The 21,468-nt window shown below is 40.4% G+C and overlaps 1 protein-coding gene across 2 annotated transcripts in view; it reads left to right on the plus strand.

Moving 5' to 3' along the window:
* Positions 1-21,468, plus strand: part of myripb (myosin VIIA and Rab interacting protein b) — a 96,136-nt gene that overhangs the window by 51,804 nt on the left and 22,864 nt on the right. For both annotated transcript variants that reach the window (XM_058059354.2, XM_058059357.2), the window contains exon 4: positions 12,041-12,177. In XM_058059354.2, coding sequence (XP_057915337.2) covers positions 12,041-12,177 — 137 coding nt within the window. The remainder of the gene's footprint in view (positions 1-12,040; positions 12,178-21,468) is intronic.

Genomic DNA, 21,468 nt, shown 5'->3' on the forward strand with positions numbered 1-21,468 from the left:
GTGAAAAAGCGTATCATGGGTACACGCTTCCTACCTGGCAACATCTCCTCTGGACCATGTCCCAACCATCCCAGTCTGGCCTCTCTGGCTTTATCTCCAAGGTCTCTAACATGTAAATGTCACTCTGATGTACTCGTTCCTGATCCTATCCATCCCGGTCACTCCCATTGAGAACCTCAGCATCCTTATCTCTGCTACCTTCGGTTCTGCTTCCTGTCTTTTTTTTTTGGCAATGTAGAAAAGACAGGAAGTACGAATGCTTTTAAACACCACCCCCACACCCCCCATTTTTGCTTTTTGGTTTTCTACTGTATTTATTATAAATTATTTTTGGAATATTATGACTTTCTTTCCATTCTTCCAATAATTTAATGACTTTATTTAGCAAGTTTTAGGCAAAAAAATTTTTTTTTTGTTGGTTTCTCATATTTTACATTTCAATTCTATGCCACAAAAATATGTAGCCTCATAACCTTTGCAGTTTGTTGTAAAATTTTGACTTTTGTCTTGTTAGAATACGTAATTTTGACTTTACTGTCATAAAATTACAATGGAATTTCCATTAGTACTGCTTTTCTTTAATTTCCAATTATTTAAACTTTTTTGTAATTTTTTTGTCTGATAATTATGACTTTATTCCCATAATATTTTAATATTTTAACAATATTTTTCTGTTTTTTTCTTATATATTTGAACTCTATGCTACTAAAATGACTTTCTTTTTCCTTGTAATATTTTGACTTTATTCTTGTAAAATTACTGCAAATTTGATTATTTCATTAATAGAATATGAATCTATTAATCATTGATTAATGGCTCTCGTCCCAATACTTTTGTCCATAGTGCCTTGTCGTTGCAACCCACCGTCTCCAAATGAATGTTTGAAATGAATTACAATTAGAAGAATATGCTAATGTGTGCAAACTACCATGGGACTTCTCTCTCACGCACACACACACACACATAAATACACACACACTAATTTGCATGCTTTTGCTCTCCGCCGTGGCTGGCCGTGCATGGCTTTGAGCTTCTTGTCTCATTGCGCCGCCTCTCCGCTTTCCCCCCGCACTTAAAAACGAGTCTCCGCTGCACAGAGACCAGGCCTCGTTTCAACGCCATTTTTCCACCTGGGCTGTTTGAACTCATTAGTTGAAAAGAATGTGATGTTATTAAGTCGGTTAAGTCCTGGGCCTCCTGGGACGGGCTGCTCGGTACTGGCCGTCTCCCAATATGCTTGTCCCCCTTGCACCCATTAGCGAGACTGCCGTGTGTGTTTCTCCAATGCTAATATTGCTGTTACATCGCTGTAATGGAGGCGATATGTTTTAATAGTCCTACTTACATGTACTTCCTGTTACGTACTCTAAATGCTGTAATTATAATCAGGGCATTCGTTGACCTCAATTGGAAGCGGGTCACCAGGGTGATAAGTGAATTTCAGTGAAGTAGGATCCCTTATTCATACGATAGAACCTTCTAAATACCTTTCAAAACATTATTAGAGCCCTCTGGACATGAAATAACACCCCTATAATCACCTTTAAACTTCTGTTACGCAATATAGTTGATATAAGACGATAAAATTAGACATTTAAGACGTAAATAAGACTCATTCCAGTGCTAGGGTAGCCAAGATGTGGGGCGGACAGGATGTGACGGTGGTTGTTCAGAGTTGAGTTTGTTAGTGATTTTTATTCGGCATTACTGTGAGATAATCCAAACCTGCAATAAAAGACTGTTGTTGTGGTGATCAAGTCTGGTGCTTGTGTGTCACTGATCAAAACTGATGCTTAGTGACTAGTGTAGAATACTACTTATCGGTTTTGAATACTTTATATTTGTATTTTAGTTTATTTAGACATTTGTACGCTTCATTCATTCATTCATTTTCTACCGCTTATTCTTGCGAGCGGGTGCTGGAGCCTATCCCAGCTGTCTTCTTGGGGCGAGAGGCGGGGTACACCCTGGACTGGTGGCCAGCCAATCACAGGGCACATATAGACAAACCACCATTCACACTCACAATTTGACAATTTGGAGAGGAGGAAACCCATGCATGCACGGGGAGAACATGCAAAGGTGCGATTGAACTCGGGTCTCCTAGCTGTGAGGCCTGCGCGCCAACCACTCGACCACCGTGCATGTTTACCTCAAAGTACATTGATTATGAATCAATGGAATTTACATTTAAATGTGTAATTAGCCGCCATAGTTGAACGTATTTGAAATCGCTATGTAAATTGCTAATGCTAATGAGCTAGCGCGTTTGCGTATATATGACAGTTTTGTATGTTCGGGTGTATAGTGCTTCAACATCAAGCCCCGCCCTCCGAACCGGACCGTCACCCACTGATTTATAGTACAACATTCCTTTCTAGTTTAATTTCCCACATGTAACCTCCCACGCTACGGTCATATATGTAATTAGCATGTCGCTAGAGGCTTTGGATTTTGTGATGCGCGCTCGCTTTTTTTTTGCTAAATGACACCCTTGTTTTTATACGTTACATGACCAGAATACATCGCTGGTGCTCATCACCCTGACGGATTCTTTCCTCTGTCGGCTCCACCCTGGTGACAGCAGAGTGCAGGGCATTCGCATGACGCATTGAATTATTGGAAGAATAGAAATTAATTCATTCATTTTCTACCGCTTTTTCCTCACAAAGGTCGCGGCTGCTGGAGCCTATCCCAGCTGTCTTTGGGCGAAACGGCGGGGTACACCCTGGACTGGTGGCCAGCCAATCACAGGGCACATATAGACAAACAACCATTCACACTCACATTCATACCTATGGACAATTTGGAGTCGCTAATTAACCTAGCATGTTTTTTTGGAATGTGGGAGGAAACCGGAGTACCCGGAGAAAACCCACGCATGCACAAAGAGAACATACAAACTCCACATAGAGATGGCCGAGGGTGGGGAATGACAAAATAAGAAGCCAAAAAGTTACCACTTCCACACAAAATAGGAGAACTCATTCGTTCATTTTCGACCGCTTTTCCTCACAAGGGTCGCGGGGGGTGCTGGAGCCTATCCCAGCAGTCTTCGGGCAAAACACCGGGGTACACCCTGGACTGGTGGCCAGCCAATCACAGGGCACATATAGACAAACAACCATTCACACTCACATTCAAACCTATGGACAATTTGGAGTCGCTAATTAACCTAGCATGTTTTTTTTTGAATGTGGGAGGAAACCGGAGTACCCGGAGAAAACCCACGCATGCAAACTCCACACAGAGATGGCCGAGGGTGGGGAATGACAAAATAAGAAGCCAAAAAGTTACCACTTCCACACAAAATAGGAGAACTCATTTGTTCATTGTTCGCTTTTCCTCACAAGGGTCGCGGGGGGGGGTGCTGGAGCCTATCCCAGCAGTCTTCGGGCGAAACGGCGGGGTACACCCTGGACTGGTGGCCAGCCAATCACAGGGCACATATAGACAAACAACCATTCACACTCACATTCATACCTATGGACAATTTGGAGTCGCTAATTAACCTAGTATGTTTTTTTTGAATGTGGGAGGAAACCGGAGTACCCGGAGAAAACCCACGCATGCACGAAGAGAACATACAAACTCCACACAGAGATGGCCGAGGGTGGGGAATGACAAAATAAGAAGCCAAAAAGTTACCACTTCCGCACAAAATAGGAGAACTCATTCGTTCATTTTCGACCGCTTTTCCTCACAAGGGTCGTGGGGGGTGCTGGAGCCTATCCCAGCAGTCTTCGGGCGAAACGGCGGGGTACACCCTGGACTGGTGGCCAGCCAATCACAGGGCACGTATAGACAAACAACCATTCACACTCACATTCATACCTATGGACAATTTGGAGTCGCTAATTAACCTAGCATGTTTTTGGAATGTGGGAGGAAACCGGAGTACCCGGAGAATGCAAACTCCACACAGAGATGGCCGAGGTTGGAATTGAACCCTGGTCTTCTAGCTGTGAGGTCTGCGCGCTAACCACTTGACCACCATGCCTCCCAAGAAAGTAATTATATTAAAAAAAAAAAAATTAATTTATAAAAAAAGACAGTAGAAAACCAAAAAGCAAAATGGGGGGGGCAAAAGCGTGTACTTCCTTTCTTTCACAGTAGGAATCAGAACGGGAGATAGCAGAGATGAGGATGCTGAGGTTCTCAATGGGAGTGACCAGGATGGATAGGATCAGGAACGAGTACATCAGAGGTACATTACATGTTCGAGGCCTTGGAGATAGACAGGGTGTACCCCGCCTCTCGCCCGAAGACAGCTGGGATAGGCTCCAGCACCCTCCCCCTTCGCGACCCCCGTGAGGATAAGCGTTAGAAAATGAACGAATTAATTGAGTAAATTTACACATTTCATTACAAAACCTCAGTATATCCTTCATGCAGACGACACTGACATAAATATCAGTAACGGCGATCCCTCTGGGATTTTTAACAAAATGGCTGCTTTAATCAGGCCGGAGATCATCAATGAATGACTTTATATGTTACCAGGGAGTCCCAGTAATAGATTGCTTGTGGGGGGGGGGAAGATGAAGAGATGAAATACAGCGCCATCCATCATCCGTGGGCCCCTGTGACACTCAACTCGACCCAATCACAAGCAACACCACCCAAGGAATTTTCCCTTTCCATGCCACGGAAAAATGTTATTGAAAGCGTTCCCAAATGCATTTTTCCAGTCCTTTAATTACGCAAACATATCCACTATAGTTTTATGCTAACATTAAAAGCCGCGGCGGTGATGACGACCAAAGGGCAAAGATCACAGAAGGATGCGTGGTGGGATAATCACGGGAGTTCCAGCACTGCTGACGGGTTTCAAACACTTTGTGCTCTGCTTATTCTGACTTATTTCTTCTGCGCGGTGTCTTTCATGTCAAGCGGCATGTGTGTGCAAACATCACATGGCCGGGCCAAAGCGGGGCGAGGCGCTGCATTATTCATAGCAGTGCTGTCATGGTGAGCAATTCAAGCCGTGAAAGTCGAGGAGGCGTTGGGCGAGGGGGGGTCGGGAGGGGGGGGGGACACCTTCTCGCGGACACCTTCTTTAGAGATTCTTTGGATCATTACTGGTGCGAGTGTGGTGGCGGAGTCACGATAACAACTGGATCAAAATAAATGTTTTGCTTAGCAAAATAGATGTCGAGTGCGCTGTGTCTCCCAAAAGAAAATGCAGTGCTTCCGGCCATTGGAGTGACAGGGAAGAACGGGAGAAAGAGCAGGAAGAGCCACTTGCTGCTTATGGAGCAGGAGAGCGGCGTTAAGACAAATGTATCGAGTACCACAGGATCAATTCCGCTGCATCACCATCAACTATACTCCGGGATTGCGGGCCGCTCCCTACGTCAATGTTGCTGCGTTAGCAACAAAACATTGGCACGGCTTCACAGACGTCCGTTTCACCCCGCCGGCTCCCGCTGATAAGATGTCAGTGAAGCCGAGTCCGCTGTGGTGGGGTGGCCGAAAAACTCATCTGGTAAATTCATCACGGAAAATGACCGGGAAGACGCATTAGGTGCATTTTTCCCACTTTCACATGGACTTACTTTTGGCTTTCCAGGCATATATATTGTGTAACAGAAGTTTAACAGTGATTATAGGGGTGTTATTTCATGTCTAGAGGGCTCTAATAATGTTTAGAAAGGTATTTAGAAGGTTTTCTACATTCTCATTATGAATGTCCAATAGCAGTACTTCCTGACTGAGTACAAACTGAACCTAAATGAGGTAAATACTTAGCAGAACTATGGAAAACTACACTAGGATTGTACCAAACCCAGAAAAAGTAGTCCTGTTCACTGAACCGCATGACTAAATCAAATTTCACCAGCACCTGATCCACCCTGGGTTCGGTCTCCAGTCAGATCCCAAAGAGGCCCATTTTTTTTTTCCGTCACCATCTGGTCCGATCAAGAGGGATTCACCGTGGAACTCTCAGCACCAGTGTGACTTTTTAATTGTGTGTGCGGTCGGGCGCCTGAGCGACTTTGACTCGCCGCCAGCACGGCTGTCTTGATGTGTCGGCGTCTCTGCTCTGAGCTTGAAGCTTTTGTGGAATACCGCTTTGAATTCCTGTATTATGGGAATATTATTCATTCATTCATTCATTCATTTTGTACTGCTTTTTCCTCACGAGTGTCGCGTGGGGGTGCTGGAGCCTATCCCAGCTGTCTTGGGGCGAGAGGCGGGGTACACCCTGAAACTGGCACATATAGACAAACAACCATTCACACTCACATTCATACATATGGACAATTTGGAGTCGCTAATTAACCTAGCATGTTTTTTGGAATGTGGGAGGAAACTGGAGTACCCGGAGAAAACCCACACATGCACGGGGAGAACATGCAAACTCCACACAGACATGGCCGAGGGTGGGGAAAGACAAAATAAGAAGCCAAAAAATTACCACTTCCACACAAAATAGGAGAACTCATTCATTCATTTTCTACCACTTTTCCTCACAAGGGTTGCAGGAGTGCTGGAGCCTATCCCAGCTGTTTTTTCGGGCGAGAGGCGGGGTACACCCTGGACTGGTGGCCAGCCAATCACAGGGCACATATAGACAAACAACCATTCACACTCACATTCATACCTATGGACAATTTGGAGTCGCTAATTAACCTAGCATGTTTTTTGGAATGTGGGAGGAAAACCCACGCATGCACGGGGAGAACATGCTTACTCCACACAGAGATGGCCGAGGGTGGAATTGAACTCGGGTCTCCCATACTGTAGTTCCAGGGAGAAGGGATTCACTCGTTTATTCAGTTGGAATGATAAAATTACTCTGGAATGAGACTTTTGGGAAAACCACTAGCTTCACACCCCTTCACAATAAAGTAAATCAGCAAAACATGGGGGGTCCCAAAACCCCCAAAACCCCCAAAATGCCTAGTGAGTATGCTGGGATGCATTTAGCGTCCTGGAATTGTGTACAGATGCTTGCAACATGGTAACAGATTACTTAACATTTTGTAGGATACTTTTATTGTGGCCAGCCTAAGGCACAACTAATTATGAAGGAAGAATTTGTCAAAAATGGGAGCAAATTGCGTTCATATTTCTATGAGATAATTAAGCTCTTTTTTTAAATCGGCATATTTTCTCATGCGGGCCGATAGATTTTTTTTTTTTTGTTGATTTTTTTTTTTTATAATTTTTTTAGCTGATTTTTAGCTCATTTGGGCGCAGCCATGTCTGCTGGGATACATGGTGGTCGTCCCATGACTGTGCAATTCCAGCTTCACTGCAGTACAAAGTCCCCTGTGTTGACAGGAAATGACTTGAACTTTTCCACTCGGTCCGGGGGGGGGGGACAATAATAAGACACCTTCAGCACGTGCCAAAAGTTGACGTCTGCAGCTATTCTGTGACCCGAGCCAAAGCCCACTTCCTGTCTTATCAGCCATGGACAGCTTCCTGCCTGCACTGCTTATCCATCGGAAAGTGATTGACTTGGATTAAACGTAATAAACTGTGGAAGTGCTGCTAAAAATATCCTCCAAGGCATTCAAAACGTTCAAAACAGCCTTATGTTGCAGCCACTTTGTGTGCATTTATAGTATGGGCTTGTCTTATTTTGACACTATGGGCTCTGACAGCTGCATTACACGTATTTATGACCTTTAACCTGCTGTTTCTTCGCACATCAGTTGCGGCGTTGATAGTGAAGCGACAGCACGGCAACAAATCGATACAGGAAGAGCTGATCCGTATGCGGAACGGTCGCCACTGTACCATCCAGCGAGCCTGCCGTAGAAGAATACAGCCCGACCGGGGGCCTGATTAGCATAACATTAGCATCCATGCAGAAAACATTTGTTTTGTTTACAGGTTGTTGCTTTGATTTGCCCCGCCCCCCACCCCCCCGCTGTGAATACGTCTCTCTCCGTAAAGCCGCAGGATCTCATAATCCACACAGACTAGCCTGATTGAGGACGGCGGCGCCGATGGGAAGGCGTAAACCGCGGGCTATTGTGCGTCTAAATTTCCCACAATGCCGAGCTGCCGCAGAGCTCTCTGACTCTCCAGATGTTGGCCTCAAAAAAAAAAAAAAAAAAAATCCCATGCGGTGATGCGGCTGTGCGGATTATCTCACTTTCCCATATGTGTCATATAGCCACTGAAATTAATATAGCTATTTGATTTTTTTTTTGTTACATGTTTTGTAATAAACATCTTTCAAAATGGAGGATAAATCAGGATAACAAATCAGGTAAATAAAACGGAAACCAAAAATAGCTTTCCAACACACGCATGGCTGGTCTCTCTCTCTTTTTCAATTCTTCTTCCTGTCTCCGCCAATGGCAATCAGAGGGCCCCACAGGGAGGTGATCGATATTCCAACTTGCTTCCCAGAAAGGTCACCATGCAGCCCCGCTAGCTCGCTGCCAAGCCCGCTTTAAAGCACATCCTCGCGCCGAAGCGAAGAAAAAAAATCTCATCGGCTTTTTAGTATTTGACCCACGACCTTGTACTTTGTCAGGCTCCCGGGCTCCCGTCGGCTCTCAACCAACAACTCAGCCGAGGCGTTTAGCAGCATGAAAGGACAACCAGTCAGGAAAACTCTTTCATTGCTCTTCACCGCCATGGTTAAAAAAAAATCACATTGTTCAATCTTACATATCATTTCTTATTATATTGCGAACTTTTCATGAGTCTACCCCGAAACCTTGTACCCGCGGGATTAGGGGTGTAAGAAAATATAGTTTTCTGCGATATATCGCGATACTTTGTTCCGCGATACTGTATCGATATTAAAAAGTATGATATGGTATGATATTTTAGGCATTTATCATAGACTCTATATGGTATTTATTCAAAGGTTAGCAACCAACAAAGGTTATGTGTAATTTTCACCTGAAGGACACAACTAAGGTGCGTTCAAGGACGCTCGGAGAAACAGAATGTTATCATACGACGTAAATATGCAAAAACTGTGAGCTTTTGTTATGTTTTTTATTAAATAAATCCCTTATAAATTCGAAATGCATCATAGTATATAAATATAAATATAAATATAAATATAAATATAAATATAAATATAAATATAAATATAAATATAAATATAAATATAAATATAAATATAAATATAAATATAAATATAAATATATAAATTTAAATATAAATATAAATATAAATATAAATATAAATATAAATATAAATATAAATATAAATATAAATATAAATATAAATATAAATATAAAAATAAATATAAATATAAATATAAATATAAATATAAATATAAATATAAATATAAATATAAATATAAATTTAAAAATAAATATAAATTTAAAAATAATATAGAATATAAAATATAAAAATTAAAAATTTGAAATAAATATAAATTTAAAAATAATATAAATTTAAAAATAATATAAAATTAAAAATAATATAAAATTAAAAATTAAAAATTAAAAAATAAAAAATAAAAATAAAAATAAAAATAAAAATAAAAATAAAAATAAAAATAAAAATAAAAATAAAAATAAATGTTAAATAAATGTTAAATAAATATTAAATAAATATTAAATAAATATTAAATAAATATTAAATAAATATAAATATTAAAATAAAATGAAATAAAATAAAATGAAATAAAATAAAAATAATTTGTCTATGTTTTTTTTGTAAATTTAAAGCTGGATGTTAAAGCTTTATTTATCTAAATGCTACACTTTTAAGTTGTTACAGAGGAAAGTTTGTGATACAGCATAACATACTGTTCTAATGGAATAAAAATGTGTTTTGGAATTCAGTTTTTTCCAGGAAATCATCTTTAACTACAAGAAAAACTAAAAACATATGATATATCGTATCGAGAGCCTTAGTATCGTATCGCCAGATTCTTGCCAATGCACACCCTCTACATGGGACACGTCCGGGATGTTGACGCAAAGGAGCAACAATTGTAGTTTCTCCCCAATGACGGTGCTTCTGACCTCCTCTGATCTCCAAGGGAAGAGCCCAGCCACTCCTAAGGAGAACTCGAGTACAATCAGCGCGTTATTAACTACAGCCAATGCCCGCTCTTATTGTTCCTGATGTTGTTCTCCACGCCAGCATCCTCGGTCAGCAAGCCAAAGCTCGGTAAAAGCGTATTTTCTTTCATTTCCACGACACGTCACCCTACATATTTAATTTAGTGCTCATTTAGGTGTGCAAATCAATCTTCTGAGGAGCAGAAGGCAAAGGAGCTGCAGGGGGAAAAAAATGTAGGAGATGATGGAGGAAATGTAGAGAGAGAGAGAGAGCCGGAAGAGTATCCATACAGGAATCCCTTTGACTTATTCATGCAGCGGCTCGGAATGAGGGACTCTCCCAAGCCTCATTATGCAGTTTTTTTTTTTCCCACTCATAAGCTCGTGCCTCACATACAGCACTTGAAAGCTCCTACTCTCTCTTCTTCTTCTTGCCTTTTTTTTTATATCTCATCACTCCAGGGAAGCGATGTCATGCTTCATTCATCGAGAAGCCTTTTTCCCTTTCGTGCTAAATCCCTCGCTCTCCTCTGTTGTTCCATCTAGCAAAGACGGTTCCCTCATTTTAATTGTACTGAAATGACTTTTTGGGTTTTTCTTGAAATATTCTCACACAAAATGGACTCTTGTATTTATCATTCCAGGCATATGAATGTCATGCTGCTTCATTTGCATGGTGATTATGATTGCAATTAAGATTCCACGCTGATAACGCAGTTTTAAGTAAATGCAGCACGTTCCACGTTGCAGGTTTTGTTGTATCTCGCCGTTTCTGACCCATGGCAGGAAATTAAGAATCTGAGGTCTCATTGAGCGGCCCTGCCCGATGACGCTGAAGATAGCAAATCCACAGAGAATGAGGAAAGGGAATCTGGATCCCGTTAACGCTGTTAATATTTCCTCCTGCTGCTTTAGCATGCCTCGTTCCTTCATTGGGAGATGCTACAAATACCCTGAAAGGATGCTTTAGCTCATTGGCCCGCTCAAATAAATACCGTAAAGCATGGCGTTACTTAAACACGGCGCCGATATTCAAGGAGGACCGTCATCGTAATGGCAGATGCTGATTTTTCTACTTAGGTTTCCACTTAGGTTTAATACAGGCTCACATGGAAAACAGCATATTCTTTGTTATTATAATTGTATACCATTTTTCAACTGTGTACTATTTTATACAAGGGTGTCCTAAGTGTGGCCTGGGGTGCTAAAAGTATCATTTAACAGCAAGAACGGAAAATATAAGAGAAGAAAATTGCAATTTAATATCATAGAATAAAATCATAACATCCACGCGAGGAAGAAAAACATTTTAGTCCCATAAAGTTGAAATACTAAAGAAAAAAGATCACATTTTTGGAAAATTAGGTTTTGGTAAAAGTTAAATTATGAATAAAATATAAAATAATTTATGAATAAATATATTTATAATATATAAATATTTTAATTTATGAATAAAGTCATAATAAAGTCAAAAGGTGAAAAATTACAAGAAGAAAGTCTATAGTATGTAGTTGGAAAATAACAAAAACAATTGAAAAAAAATCGAATTTCATGAAAATAAAGTCAAAATATTAAGAATAAAGTACAAAAAAAAATTATTTTATACAAATATACATGTAATACTGTGAGTAAAATGAATGTCATTTTAATAGCATCGATTGGTAATATTAAGAAAAAAATACATTATTAATCATAAAACCACAGTTGTAAAGTTCCGAGAATCAAATCACAGTATTATGTGAATTAAGTCAAAATTACGAGGAAAAAAAAATGTGGTAAAGTGGGGAAAAAATAGCTAGAATTTTACAAGAATAAAGTCAAAATATATTTTATAATTTTTCAAATTTAAATAATTAAATAACAGTTCTTATTTCTAGTGAAATTACTTAATTTAGTCATACAGTACATACGTACATATAGAATATGAGCACATAGAATTGAATATTGTCTGATTTTCCGATCCCTGACTCTTGAGTTTTGTTTTTCCATTTCTGTTGTGTTGTTAGTATTCCGCACTCTTAATTGGTTTTGTGTCTCATCTGCAGGATTTTAAGGACACAGTCCCTGGAATGGTACTACAACAACGTGAAGAGGCGCTTCAAGAGGTTCGGCAGCGCCAAGGTTTTGAAGACTCTGTACAGGAAGCACATTATTGAGAGAGGAGCGCTATCTGATCTCCCAGGTAACGTCATCGTCTCCTGTCAGCGTGCGCATGTATGTATGTGTGTGTGTGTGTGTGTGTGTGTGTGTGAGAGAGATGTCCTCGCCGCTAATACCATGCGGGTCGTAGTTTGCCCAACCCGGTGCTTTGAGGCTGCAGTCCAATTCTTTTCAGTGCAAAGTGGAATGGCCTCTCCGCCTGATAGCATTGTTTTGACCCGGCTGCAGCATGATCAGTCTGCCTCCACAGGGCATTATTTCAAACCCCAGTAGGCTGGATTAAATGGATGAAGGGAGGACTGAGGGGATAAATCAGGTCAGACTTTGGGCTAAACGGGATGAGGGGAATGTTCAGGATGACTGGTGGGACTGACTGACATTCTTAGTAGGCGGAGTGATGTGGTCCTAGTCTGAAATTTATTATTTATTATTTATTATTTATTATTTATTATTTATTATTTATTATTTATTATTTATTATTTATTATTTATTATTTATTATTTATTATTTATTATTTATTATTTATTATTTATTATTTATTATTTATTATTTATCATTTATTTTATGTATCATTTATTATTATCTATTCTTTATTTATTATTTATTATTTATTATTCTTATTTGTTAATTATAAATTATTAATTATTAATCATTAATCATTAATTATTAATTATTAATTATTAATTATTAATTATTAATTATTAATTATTAATTATTAATTATCAATTATCAATTATCAATTATCAATTATTTGTTATTAAATATTAATTATTAATTATTAGTTATTAATTATTAATTATTAATTATTAATTATTAATTATTAATTATTAATTATTAATTATTAATTATTAATTATTAATTATTAATTATTAATTATTAATTATTAATTATTAATTATTAATTATTTATTATTATTTTAAAATTAATAAAAAAATTGGGGGGTCATTTCACATATTCTGAGGTAGTTTTCCCCTTGTCGCCACCTTTTTCATTTTCCATATCTGAACCATTCTGCCTATTCCATAGGGTGACATGACTATTTATTATTTATTATTTTTAAAATTGCAAAAAAAATTAAAATTGCAAAAAAAAAATTTAGGGTAATTTCACATATTCTGTGGTAATTTTCTCCTTGTCGCCCCCTTTTTAATTTTCCATATCTGAACCATTCTGCCTATTCCATTGGGTGACATGACTATTTATTATTTATTATTTCTAAAATTGCAAAAAAAAATAACATTTTTTTACGGTAATTTCACATATTCTGTGGTAATTTTCCCCTTGTCGCCCCCTTTTTAATTTTCTATATCTGAACCATTCTGCCTATTCCATAGGGTGACATGACTCAGGAGGGTTTTCCAACCCAAAGGTTGCTGGTTCTATCCCTGACCCCCCCTGTAATCGTTCATATATTTTTTTATACTTTTCAACATTTAGTCCGCATTTTCACATTCATACGTCTATTTCACATTCCACTATTCTTAGTCGGATAGCATGTTTCACATTTTCCATGACTGGAATAATCTGCTTCTCGGACAGAGAAGTTGAGTAGTTGCTGGTTCGATTCTCAATCCTCGCTGTAATCCTGATTTAAATTAAATTTAAATTTAACTTAAACTTTTCTATTATTGAACCATTCTGCCTAGAATACCTCTGGGGGGTGACATAGCGCAAAAAGTAGCGGTTGTTGGTTCGATCCTCGATCAACGTATTGCTACATTTCAACACATTTCCAACTTCATTGTTTTGAGTCTGCTAAAAACAAATTAGCAAATTAACACTGCCCCCTTCTGGTGAATAAAAATATTTAACCGGTTGCTGGTTCGATCCTGTTGTAATCATTCAATATACATTCATGGAAAAATGATTAGCCAATCGCTATTTGTGAAGAAATAATGAGAGTAATATAATGTAGTATTTGGTTATAATAATTGTGTTATAGTTGACTGAGTTGAGACACTGCAGCAAAGACACAATGTTTGTTTGCTGGGCACACACACACACACACACACACACACACACACACACACACAAGCCTTATCTCCTTCCACTGGAGATGATGTCCATGAAAGGCGCAAATCGCTCTCCCTTTTCTCTCTCTCACCGTCTGCTTGAAGGTCACGCATTCCGCAAGGGTACCCGATCGATGTAAAACACCCGCCCGCTCTCCAGACGACTGTCATGTCAGCCGCCATTTCCCGCCTACCGACAATTGATTTGGCGAGAATCGGCCCCCGGGTCATGAATAAAGAAATAAAAATGCTGCACGTATATCGAACATGGCGATGCTTCGGCGGTGGCGTTTATGAGAATGTTTTACATTCCGGTGGCGTCGCCCCCCCCCCCCCCCCCATTTGAATGGGAGACCATTATTTTGAGTTTCTGGGCCAGGTTGTAAAAGCACATGCGGAAAGTAGAGCAACAAAGATGATGTAACCACATTATCGATTTTTTCTTCTTCCTCTCCAAACCAGTGCATGAAAAAACGAAGCAGCTTTCCAGGTTAGACCACAAGAAAACAATCAAATTAGCTTAATTAAGTTTCGGTACTCATTTTTACTTAAAAAAAATATTTATTTTAACATAGAAAACTGAAAAAAGACACACTGTTTAGGACCAAAGCTTTTCTTCCTGTCACTCACACACACCTGTAACCTGGGGTGACGCAGCGAAGACACTGATTAATTTAGTTTTTTTTTTCCATTGATTAAAAAAAAAAAATCAATTTATATTTGAGTATTTATTCACGCACGGTGGTCAAGTGGTTAGCGCGCAGACCTCACAGCTGGGAGACCAAGGTTCAATTCCACCCTCTCTGTGTGGAGTTTGCATGTTCTCCCCGTGCATGCGTGGGTTTTCTCCGGGTACTCCGGTTTACCCCCCCACATTCCAAAAACATGCTAGGTTAATTGTACTTTGAGGTAAACATGCACGGCGGTTGAGTGGTTAGCGCGCAGGCCTCACAGCTAGGAGACCCGAGTTGAATCCCACCCTCGGCCATCTCTGTGTGGGTTTTCTCCCAGTATTCCGGTTTCGTCCCACATTCCAAAAAACATGCTAGGTTAATTAGCGACTCCAAATTGTCCATAGGTATGAATGTGAGTGTGAATGGTTGTTTGTCTATATGTGCCCTGTGATTGGCTGGCTGGCCACCAGTCCAGGGTGGACCCCACCTCTCGCCTGAAGACAGCTGGGATAGGCTCCAGCAACCCCCGCGACCCTTGTGAGGATAAGCGGTAGAAAATGAATGAATGATTAGAAATAGTAAACAAAACCATTAGAGCCCTCTGGGCATGAAATAACACCCCTACAGTCACCTTTACACTCCTATTACTTTAGAAAGTTGACATAATAACAGAGAATAAGACATAAATAAGACATAATATAGACTCACAAGTTAGCAGTTGGAGATTTTTTTTTAACTTCCTGTTCTGCACAGTACTTCCTGCGGTGGCTGTTGTCGCATCAATGAAACATTACTGACACCTAGTGACAATAACATTTATTTATTTATCCATTTTGATGTAAAAAGCAAGTTTTTTTTATTATTTATGAGTGAAATTTGTTGTGCAAAGTGTGCTGAGGGATTATTCTAATTATTAATTATTAATTAATTAGTTAATTATTGGAAAAGAACACTTTTTTTCACACAATATTCACTGCAGTGTTAAACTTTTTAGTAAAAAAAAAATGTAGTTTTGCTACAAAAGAAGCCGCTTCAATGCATCTCATTCCAAAGAAAGTTGAGTTTTGTCTGGCTTTTCAATGTCGTTTCAAGGTCGAGCTTCACAGCATGTTTGATTTTCACCGAATGTCAAAGAATCCACAAGAGTTCAAAACGAGTTTATTTGAGAACCTGTGGGAGTGAGCCCAGTGTGGAGAAAACGTTTTTTTTTTTTTTTTACGCTTCTTTTCCTCGTCTTTTTCGGATATGAACCGCATCAGGTTCAACGTGAGCTCACGCGGCGCCACTTCTACCGCGCCAGGATGGTTTTATGTCGCCGCATCACACTATTTGCCGTGAGATGCAAAGCGATGTGACTGTTGGGAAAGTATCGCATGCCGGAATTTTTTTTTTTTTTTTTTTTTCCTCTGAAATCTCATTCATTTCAAACAGGGGATTACTGTTGTCCCACTTTTCTCCTGTCGTTTGTGTTTGTTGTCGCATCCTCGTCTATTGGAGGCCTCCCACCTCCTCCTCCTCCACCACCACCACCACCGCCACCACCGCCAGGGAGATAACGGTGACTTTGGAAATGTCAAAATATATTATCACCTTTCAAACGCAATATTCTCGCCGAGGGGAAAATGGAGACGTGTAGCAGCAGGGATGGAAGAGTGTGGATTGTCTTTGTCGCTCAGCCTTACATTAAGACGGTTTTGGTGCACCGTAGCGTAGTGGATAGACCAAAAACCCTTAAACCTCTTACACACTCCCCAATTTAAAGGTTTAATAAGCAATAATCCCTCGTTTATTGTGATTAATTGATGCTCGCTCACGTAATAATCATGTAATAAGGGAATATCTGCAAAGTAGGATTCCTTATCTTCATTCATTCATTCATTTTCTACCGCTTATCTTCACGAGTGTCGCATGGGGGGTGCTGGAGCCTATCCCAGCTGTCTTCTTGGGGCGAGAGGCGGGGTACACCCTGGACTGGTGGCCAGCCAATCACAGCGCACATATCAACAAACAACCATTCACACTCACATTCATAGCTATGGAGAATTTGGAGTCGCTAGGTTAATGCTAGGTTAATGCTAGGTTAATGCTAGGTTAATGCTAGGTTAATATCTAGCATGTTTTTGGAATGTGGGAGGAAAAAAACAGGAAGAACATGCAAACTCCACACAGAGATGGCCGAGCGTGGGATTGAACTCAGGTCTCCGAGCTGTGAGGTCTGCGCGCTAACCACTCAACTGCCTTGCAACCGAGTCCTTATATTTAAATGGAATATTTTTGTAGCTGGATTATAGAAAAATTTGTTTCCGATCTTCTAAATAAGTTTTTTTTTAACATTACTAGAGCCCTCTAGACATGGGATAGCACCCCTATAGTTATCTTCATTCATTCATTTTCTACCGCTTTTCCTCACAAGGGTCACGTGGGGGGTGTTGGAGCTTATCCCAGCGGTCTTCAAGCGAGAGGCGGGGTACACCCTGGACCGGTGGCCAGCCAATCACAGGGCACATATAGACAAACAACCATTCACACTCACATTCATACCTATGGACAATTTGGAGTCGCCAAAAACATGCTAGGTTAATGCTAGGTTAATACCTAGCATGTTGTGGGAGGAAAAAAACAGGAAGAACATGCAAACTCCACTCAGAGATGGCCGAGGGTGGGATTTTAACTCTGGTCTCCGAGCTGTGAGGTCTGCGCGCTAACCACTCGACCGCCTTGCAACCGAGTCCTTATATTTAAATGGAATATTTTTGTAGCTGGATCATAGAAAAACCTGCTTACGATCTTCTAAATAAGTCTTTTTTAACATTACTAGAGCCCTCTAGACATGGGATAGCACCCCTATAGTTATCTTGACACTCGTATTACGTAATGGAGTAGACATAATAAGACAAAATAAGACATATAAGGTATAAATAAGCGCTCAGAGTTGAGTTTTAGCTTAGCACTGTGGTAGCCCCTGGTTAGCAATTATTGCACATGAGACAGTTGTTGGCTAACATGACCGTCACCGAGTAACCAGTGTAGAATACTACAAAACATCTTCTGAACGCCTTACGCAGAGGAACCTTGGTTAGCATCATTGAAATAGGTCCGACTCTAACTGAAACGGACGCTAACCAAATCGAGTATGCCCCCCCCCCCCCCCCATATAAATGATGAATGATAATACTCATATGGAAGACCACTTGAGGTTAGAAAAACGTGAGAAACACCGAATCAAATTCAAGAAACAAGTCAAGGCCAAACATGAACGCGGCGTCTTGTTGCCAGATTGTTTCCGTTTGCGAACAGTCGCATTTTAAATTTTTATGCATTTTGAATTATCTTTATTGATGTAAAACGATTGTCGACCGGTTGATAGCGTATAGACTTTTAGTTCCGGCTGCCATTTTGTTAGCATGGTGAAGATGCTAGCACGGACGCTTTGTGATGAATACAGTTGAACTCCAAAAAAATTTTATCGTACATTTTCTGTGCTAAGCAGGGCGGATGCTAACCAAGGTTCCAGTCGAGTCAACAAAGGTCAAGTCAACAAATTGACGTAACTTTTGTGGGACGGTATAACTAGCTAGCATGGACGTTTTGTGACGAATAAAAAAATTTTATCGTACATTTTCTGTGCTAAGCGAGGCGGATGCTAACCAAGGTTCCAGTCGAGTCAACAAAGGTCAAGTCAACAAATTGACGTAACTTTTGTGGGACGGTATAACTAGCTAGCATGGACGTTTTGTGACGAATAAAAAAATTTTATCGTACATTTTCTGTGCTAAGCGGGGCGGATGCTAACCAAGGTTCCAGTCGAGTCAACAAAGGTCAAGTCAACAAATTGACGTAACTTTTGTGGGACGGTGTAACTAGCTAGCATGGACGTTTTGTGACGAATAAAAAAATTTTATCGTACATTTTCTGTGCTAAGCGAGGCGGATGCTAACCAAGGTTCCAGTCGTTTTTGACTAATAATAGGCCGTACTCGACTGTGAATTAATTGATTAATTAATTGTGTTTTAATTGTATATTTTTGAGACATTTGAAGCAACAAATTGACTCGACTTTTGTGGGACGGTGTAACTAGCTAGCATGGACGTTTTGTGACGAATAAAAAAATTTTATCGTACATTTTCTGTGCTAAGCGAGGCGGATGCTAACCAAGGTTCCAGTCGTTTTTGACTAATAATAGGCCGTACTCGACTGTGAATTAATTGATTAATTAATTGTGTTTTAATTGTATATTTTTGAGACATTTGAAGCAACAAATTGACTCGTAACTCGCTAACTGAGAGCAACTGGCCAGTAAAGTTGCATTTCTTGCGCCCCCATGATTGTCTTTCCCTCGCTGGGTGGAATGATCAGAGACGAGCGGCCATGCTCCGACACCCAGAAGGAAGTCATCATTTCTCTTGTCTGTGCTCTTTCAGCCGAAAGCTTTGTTCCTCGCCGTGTAGTAGCAGCGCGGGACGGGCAGAATGTTAAATAGAAGCCCGGCGTCACTCGTATGTCTGCAGTGGAGGCGACCGTCACTGCGGTAATTGGACAAGCGCACCGGGGGGCGGGGGGGGCATATGAAGCTCTGCCCTTCGTCGGATGGAGCAGATTTTCCTCGCTTGACATTTCCTGTCAGGATGAATCAGGCGTTTTTTTTGGTTTCCCGACTGATCCGTCGCCAGTCATCTAACTTTTCGAGGAGTTTTTGTCGTCATGTGATGGATTGACTTGAATGCTAATAATGCTAATGCTAATGCTAATTTTTTTTTGTATTTTCATTCATTCATTTTCTACCGTTTTTCGTCACGAGGGTGCCGGAGCCTACCCCAGCTGTCTTCGGGCGAGAGGCGGGAGGCTAAGGCTAAGAGAGGCTAATTAGCCTAGCATGTTTTTGGAATGTGGGAGGAAACCGGAGTACCCGGAAAAAACCAACGCATTGCACAGGGAGAACATGCAAACTCCACACAGAGATGGCAGAGGGTGGAATTGAACTTGGGTCTTCTCGCTGTGAGGCCTGCGGGCTAACCACTCGGCCACTGTGCAGCCCCTCGATAAAATATTCATTAATTCATTTTCTACCGCTTTTCCTCACGAGGGTGCCGGAGCCTACCCCAGCTGTCTTCGGGCGAGAGGCGGGAGGCTAAGGCTAAGAGAGGCTAATTAGCCTAGCATGTTTTTGGAATGTGGGAGGAAACCGGAGTACCCGTAGAAAACCAACGCATTGCACAGGGAGAACGTGCAAACTCCACACAGAGATGGCAGAGGGTGGAATTGAACTTGGGTCTTCTCGCTGTGAGGCCTGCACGCTAACCACTCGAACACCGTGCAGCCCCTCAATAAAATATATTCATACATAAATCATCACTGTTATTATACATATTTTATGTATATTTACACACACACATATATATATATATATATTTACTGTTATTGTACATATTTTTTGCTTAAATGAAGTATGAAAAGGCTACAAATAAAATATATACAAATATAATAATATTATATAATAAATATATATAAATATAATATAAGGCATTCAGAAGATGCATTCAAAGACATCAGAACATGCAAACTCCACACAGAGATGGGCGAGGGTGGAATTGAACTTGGGTCTTCTAGCTGTGAGGCCTGCGCGCTAACCACTCAACCACTGTGCAGCCTTGTTGTATTGTATTGTATTTGATTTAATTTCAACAAGGAGTCTATACTATGTGTTGTTTATGTCTTATTTTCCGTCGCTATACAGTTTCTAGTGTGTTATACAGGTCAAAAGGTGACTATAGGGGTGCTATTTTCTGTCTGGAGGGCTTATTCAGTAACAGATACAGAGAAGTATATTCCAGACACACAGCTTTGAATGAGTTCAGTGCATTTTAAGTAGGTGTAAATATTCCAAAAGAAGGCTGAAGTTGCGTGACTGCACGCGTCTCGGGCGTTATGACAGATTGCGGTCTCTCAGGCATCGCCGTAGCGCAAGAAGAGCCGAAATAATAGACCGGCAGTCGAAGCTCGTTTGCGTTCCCCAACTGTTGTGATGTTAGCAGACATCCTTGTCAGTTCATGCCTTTGTTGTGAGAGTCGTGTTGTTAATGAGACGCCGCCGCTTCCCGCCAGATGCCGCATTGTAATTGAAAGGAAAGCGTCTGGACTTTCCTGCCGGCACTTCAGGAACAACCAACATTCCGTGTTTTTTTTATTTTTTTTATAGTACTCCATATTGTAATCTTGTAGACCTTCTCAGGTTTACATAACAATGTAGTTACTGTACATAGTAATGAAGTCCTACTACTGATTAGCAGCCTTGTAAAGCTGCGCGTTGGCACAGTGGAGCTTTAAGAAGAACACCATCAATCCTTTCATGTTCCTGAAGGGCTAATTCACTTTTACAGTCTTTATTATTTCAAACCACAGTAATCCCTCACTTCACTCTTTCAGGCTTCACTCGATTCAATATATTCATTCATTTTCTACCGCTTATCCTCACGAGGGGGGTGCTGGAGCCTATCCCAGCTGTCTTCGGGCATCCCAGCAGATAGACAAACAACCATTCACACTCACATTCATAGCTATGGACAATTTGGAGTCGCTAATTAACCTAGCATGTTTTTGGAATGTGGGAGGAAACCGGAGTACCCGGAG

Source organism: Doryrhamphus excisus, linkage group LG5, assembly GCF_037039965.1.
Source record: "Doryrhamphus excisus strain RoL-2023G ecotype Guam linkage group LG5, RoL_Dexc_Guam_v1.1, whole genome shotgun sequence".
NCBI classification, from domain to species: Eukaryota; Metazoa; Chordata; class Actinopteri; order Syngnathiformes; family Syngnathidae; genus Doryrhamphus; species Doryrhamphus excisus.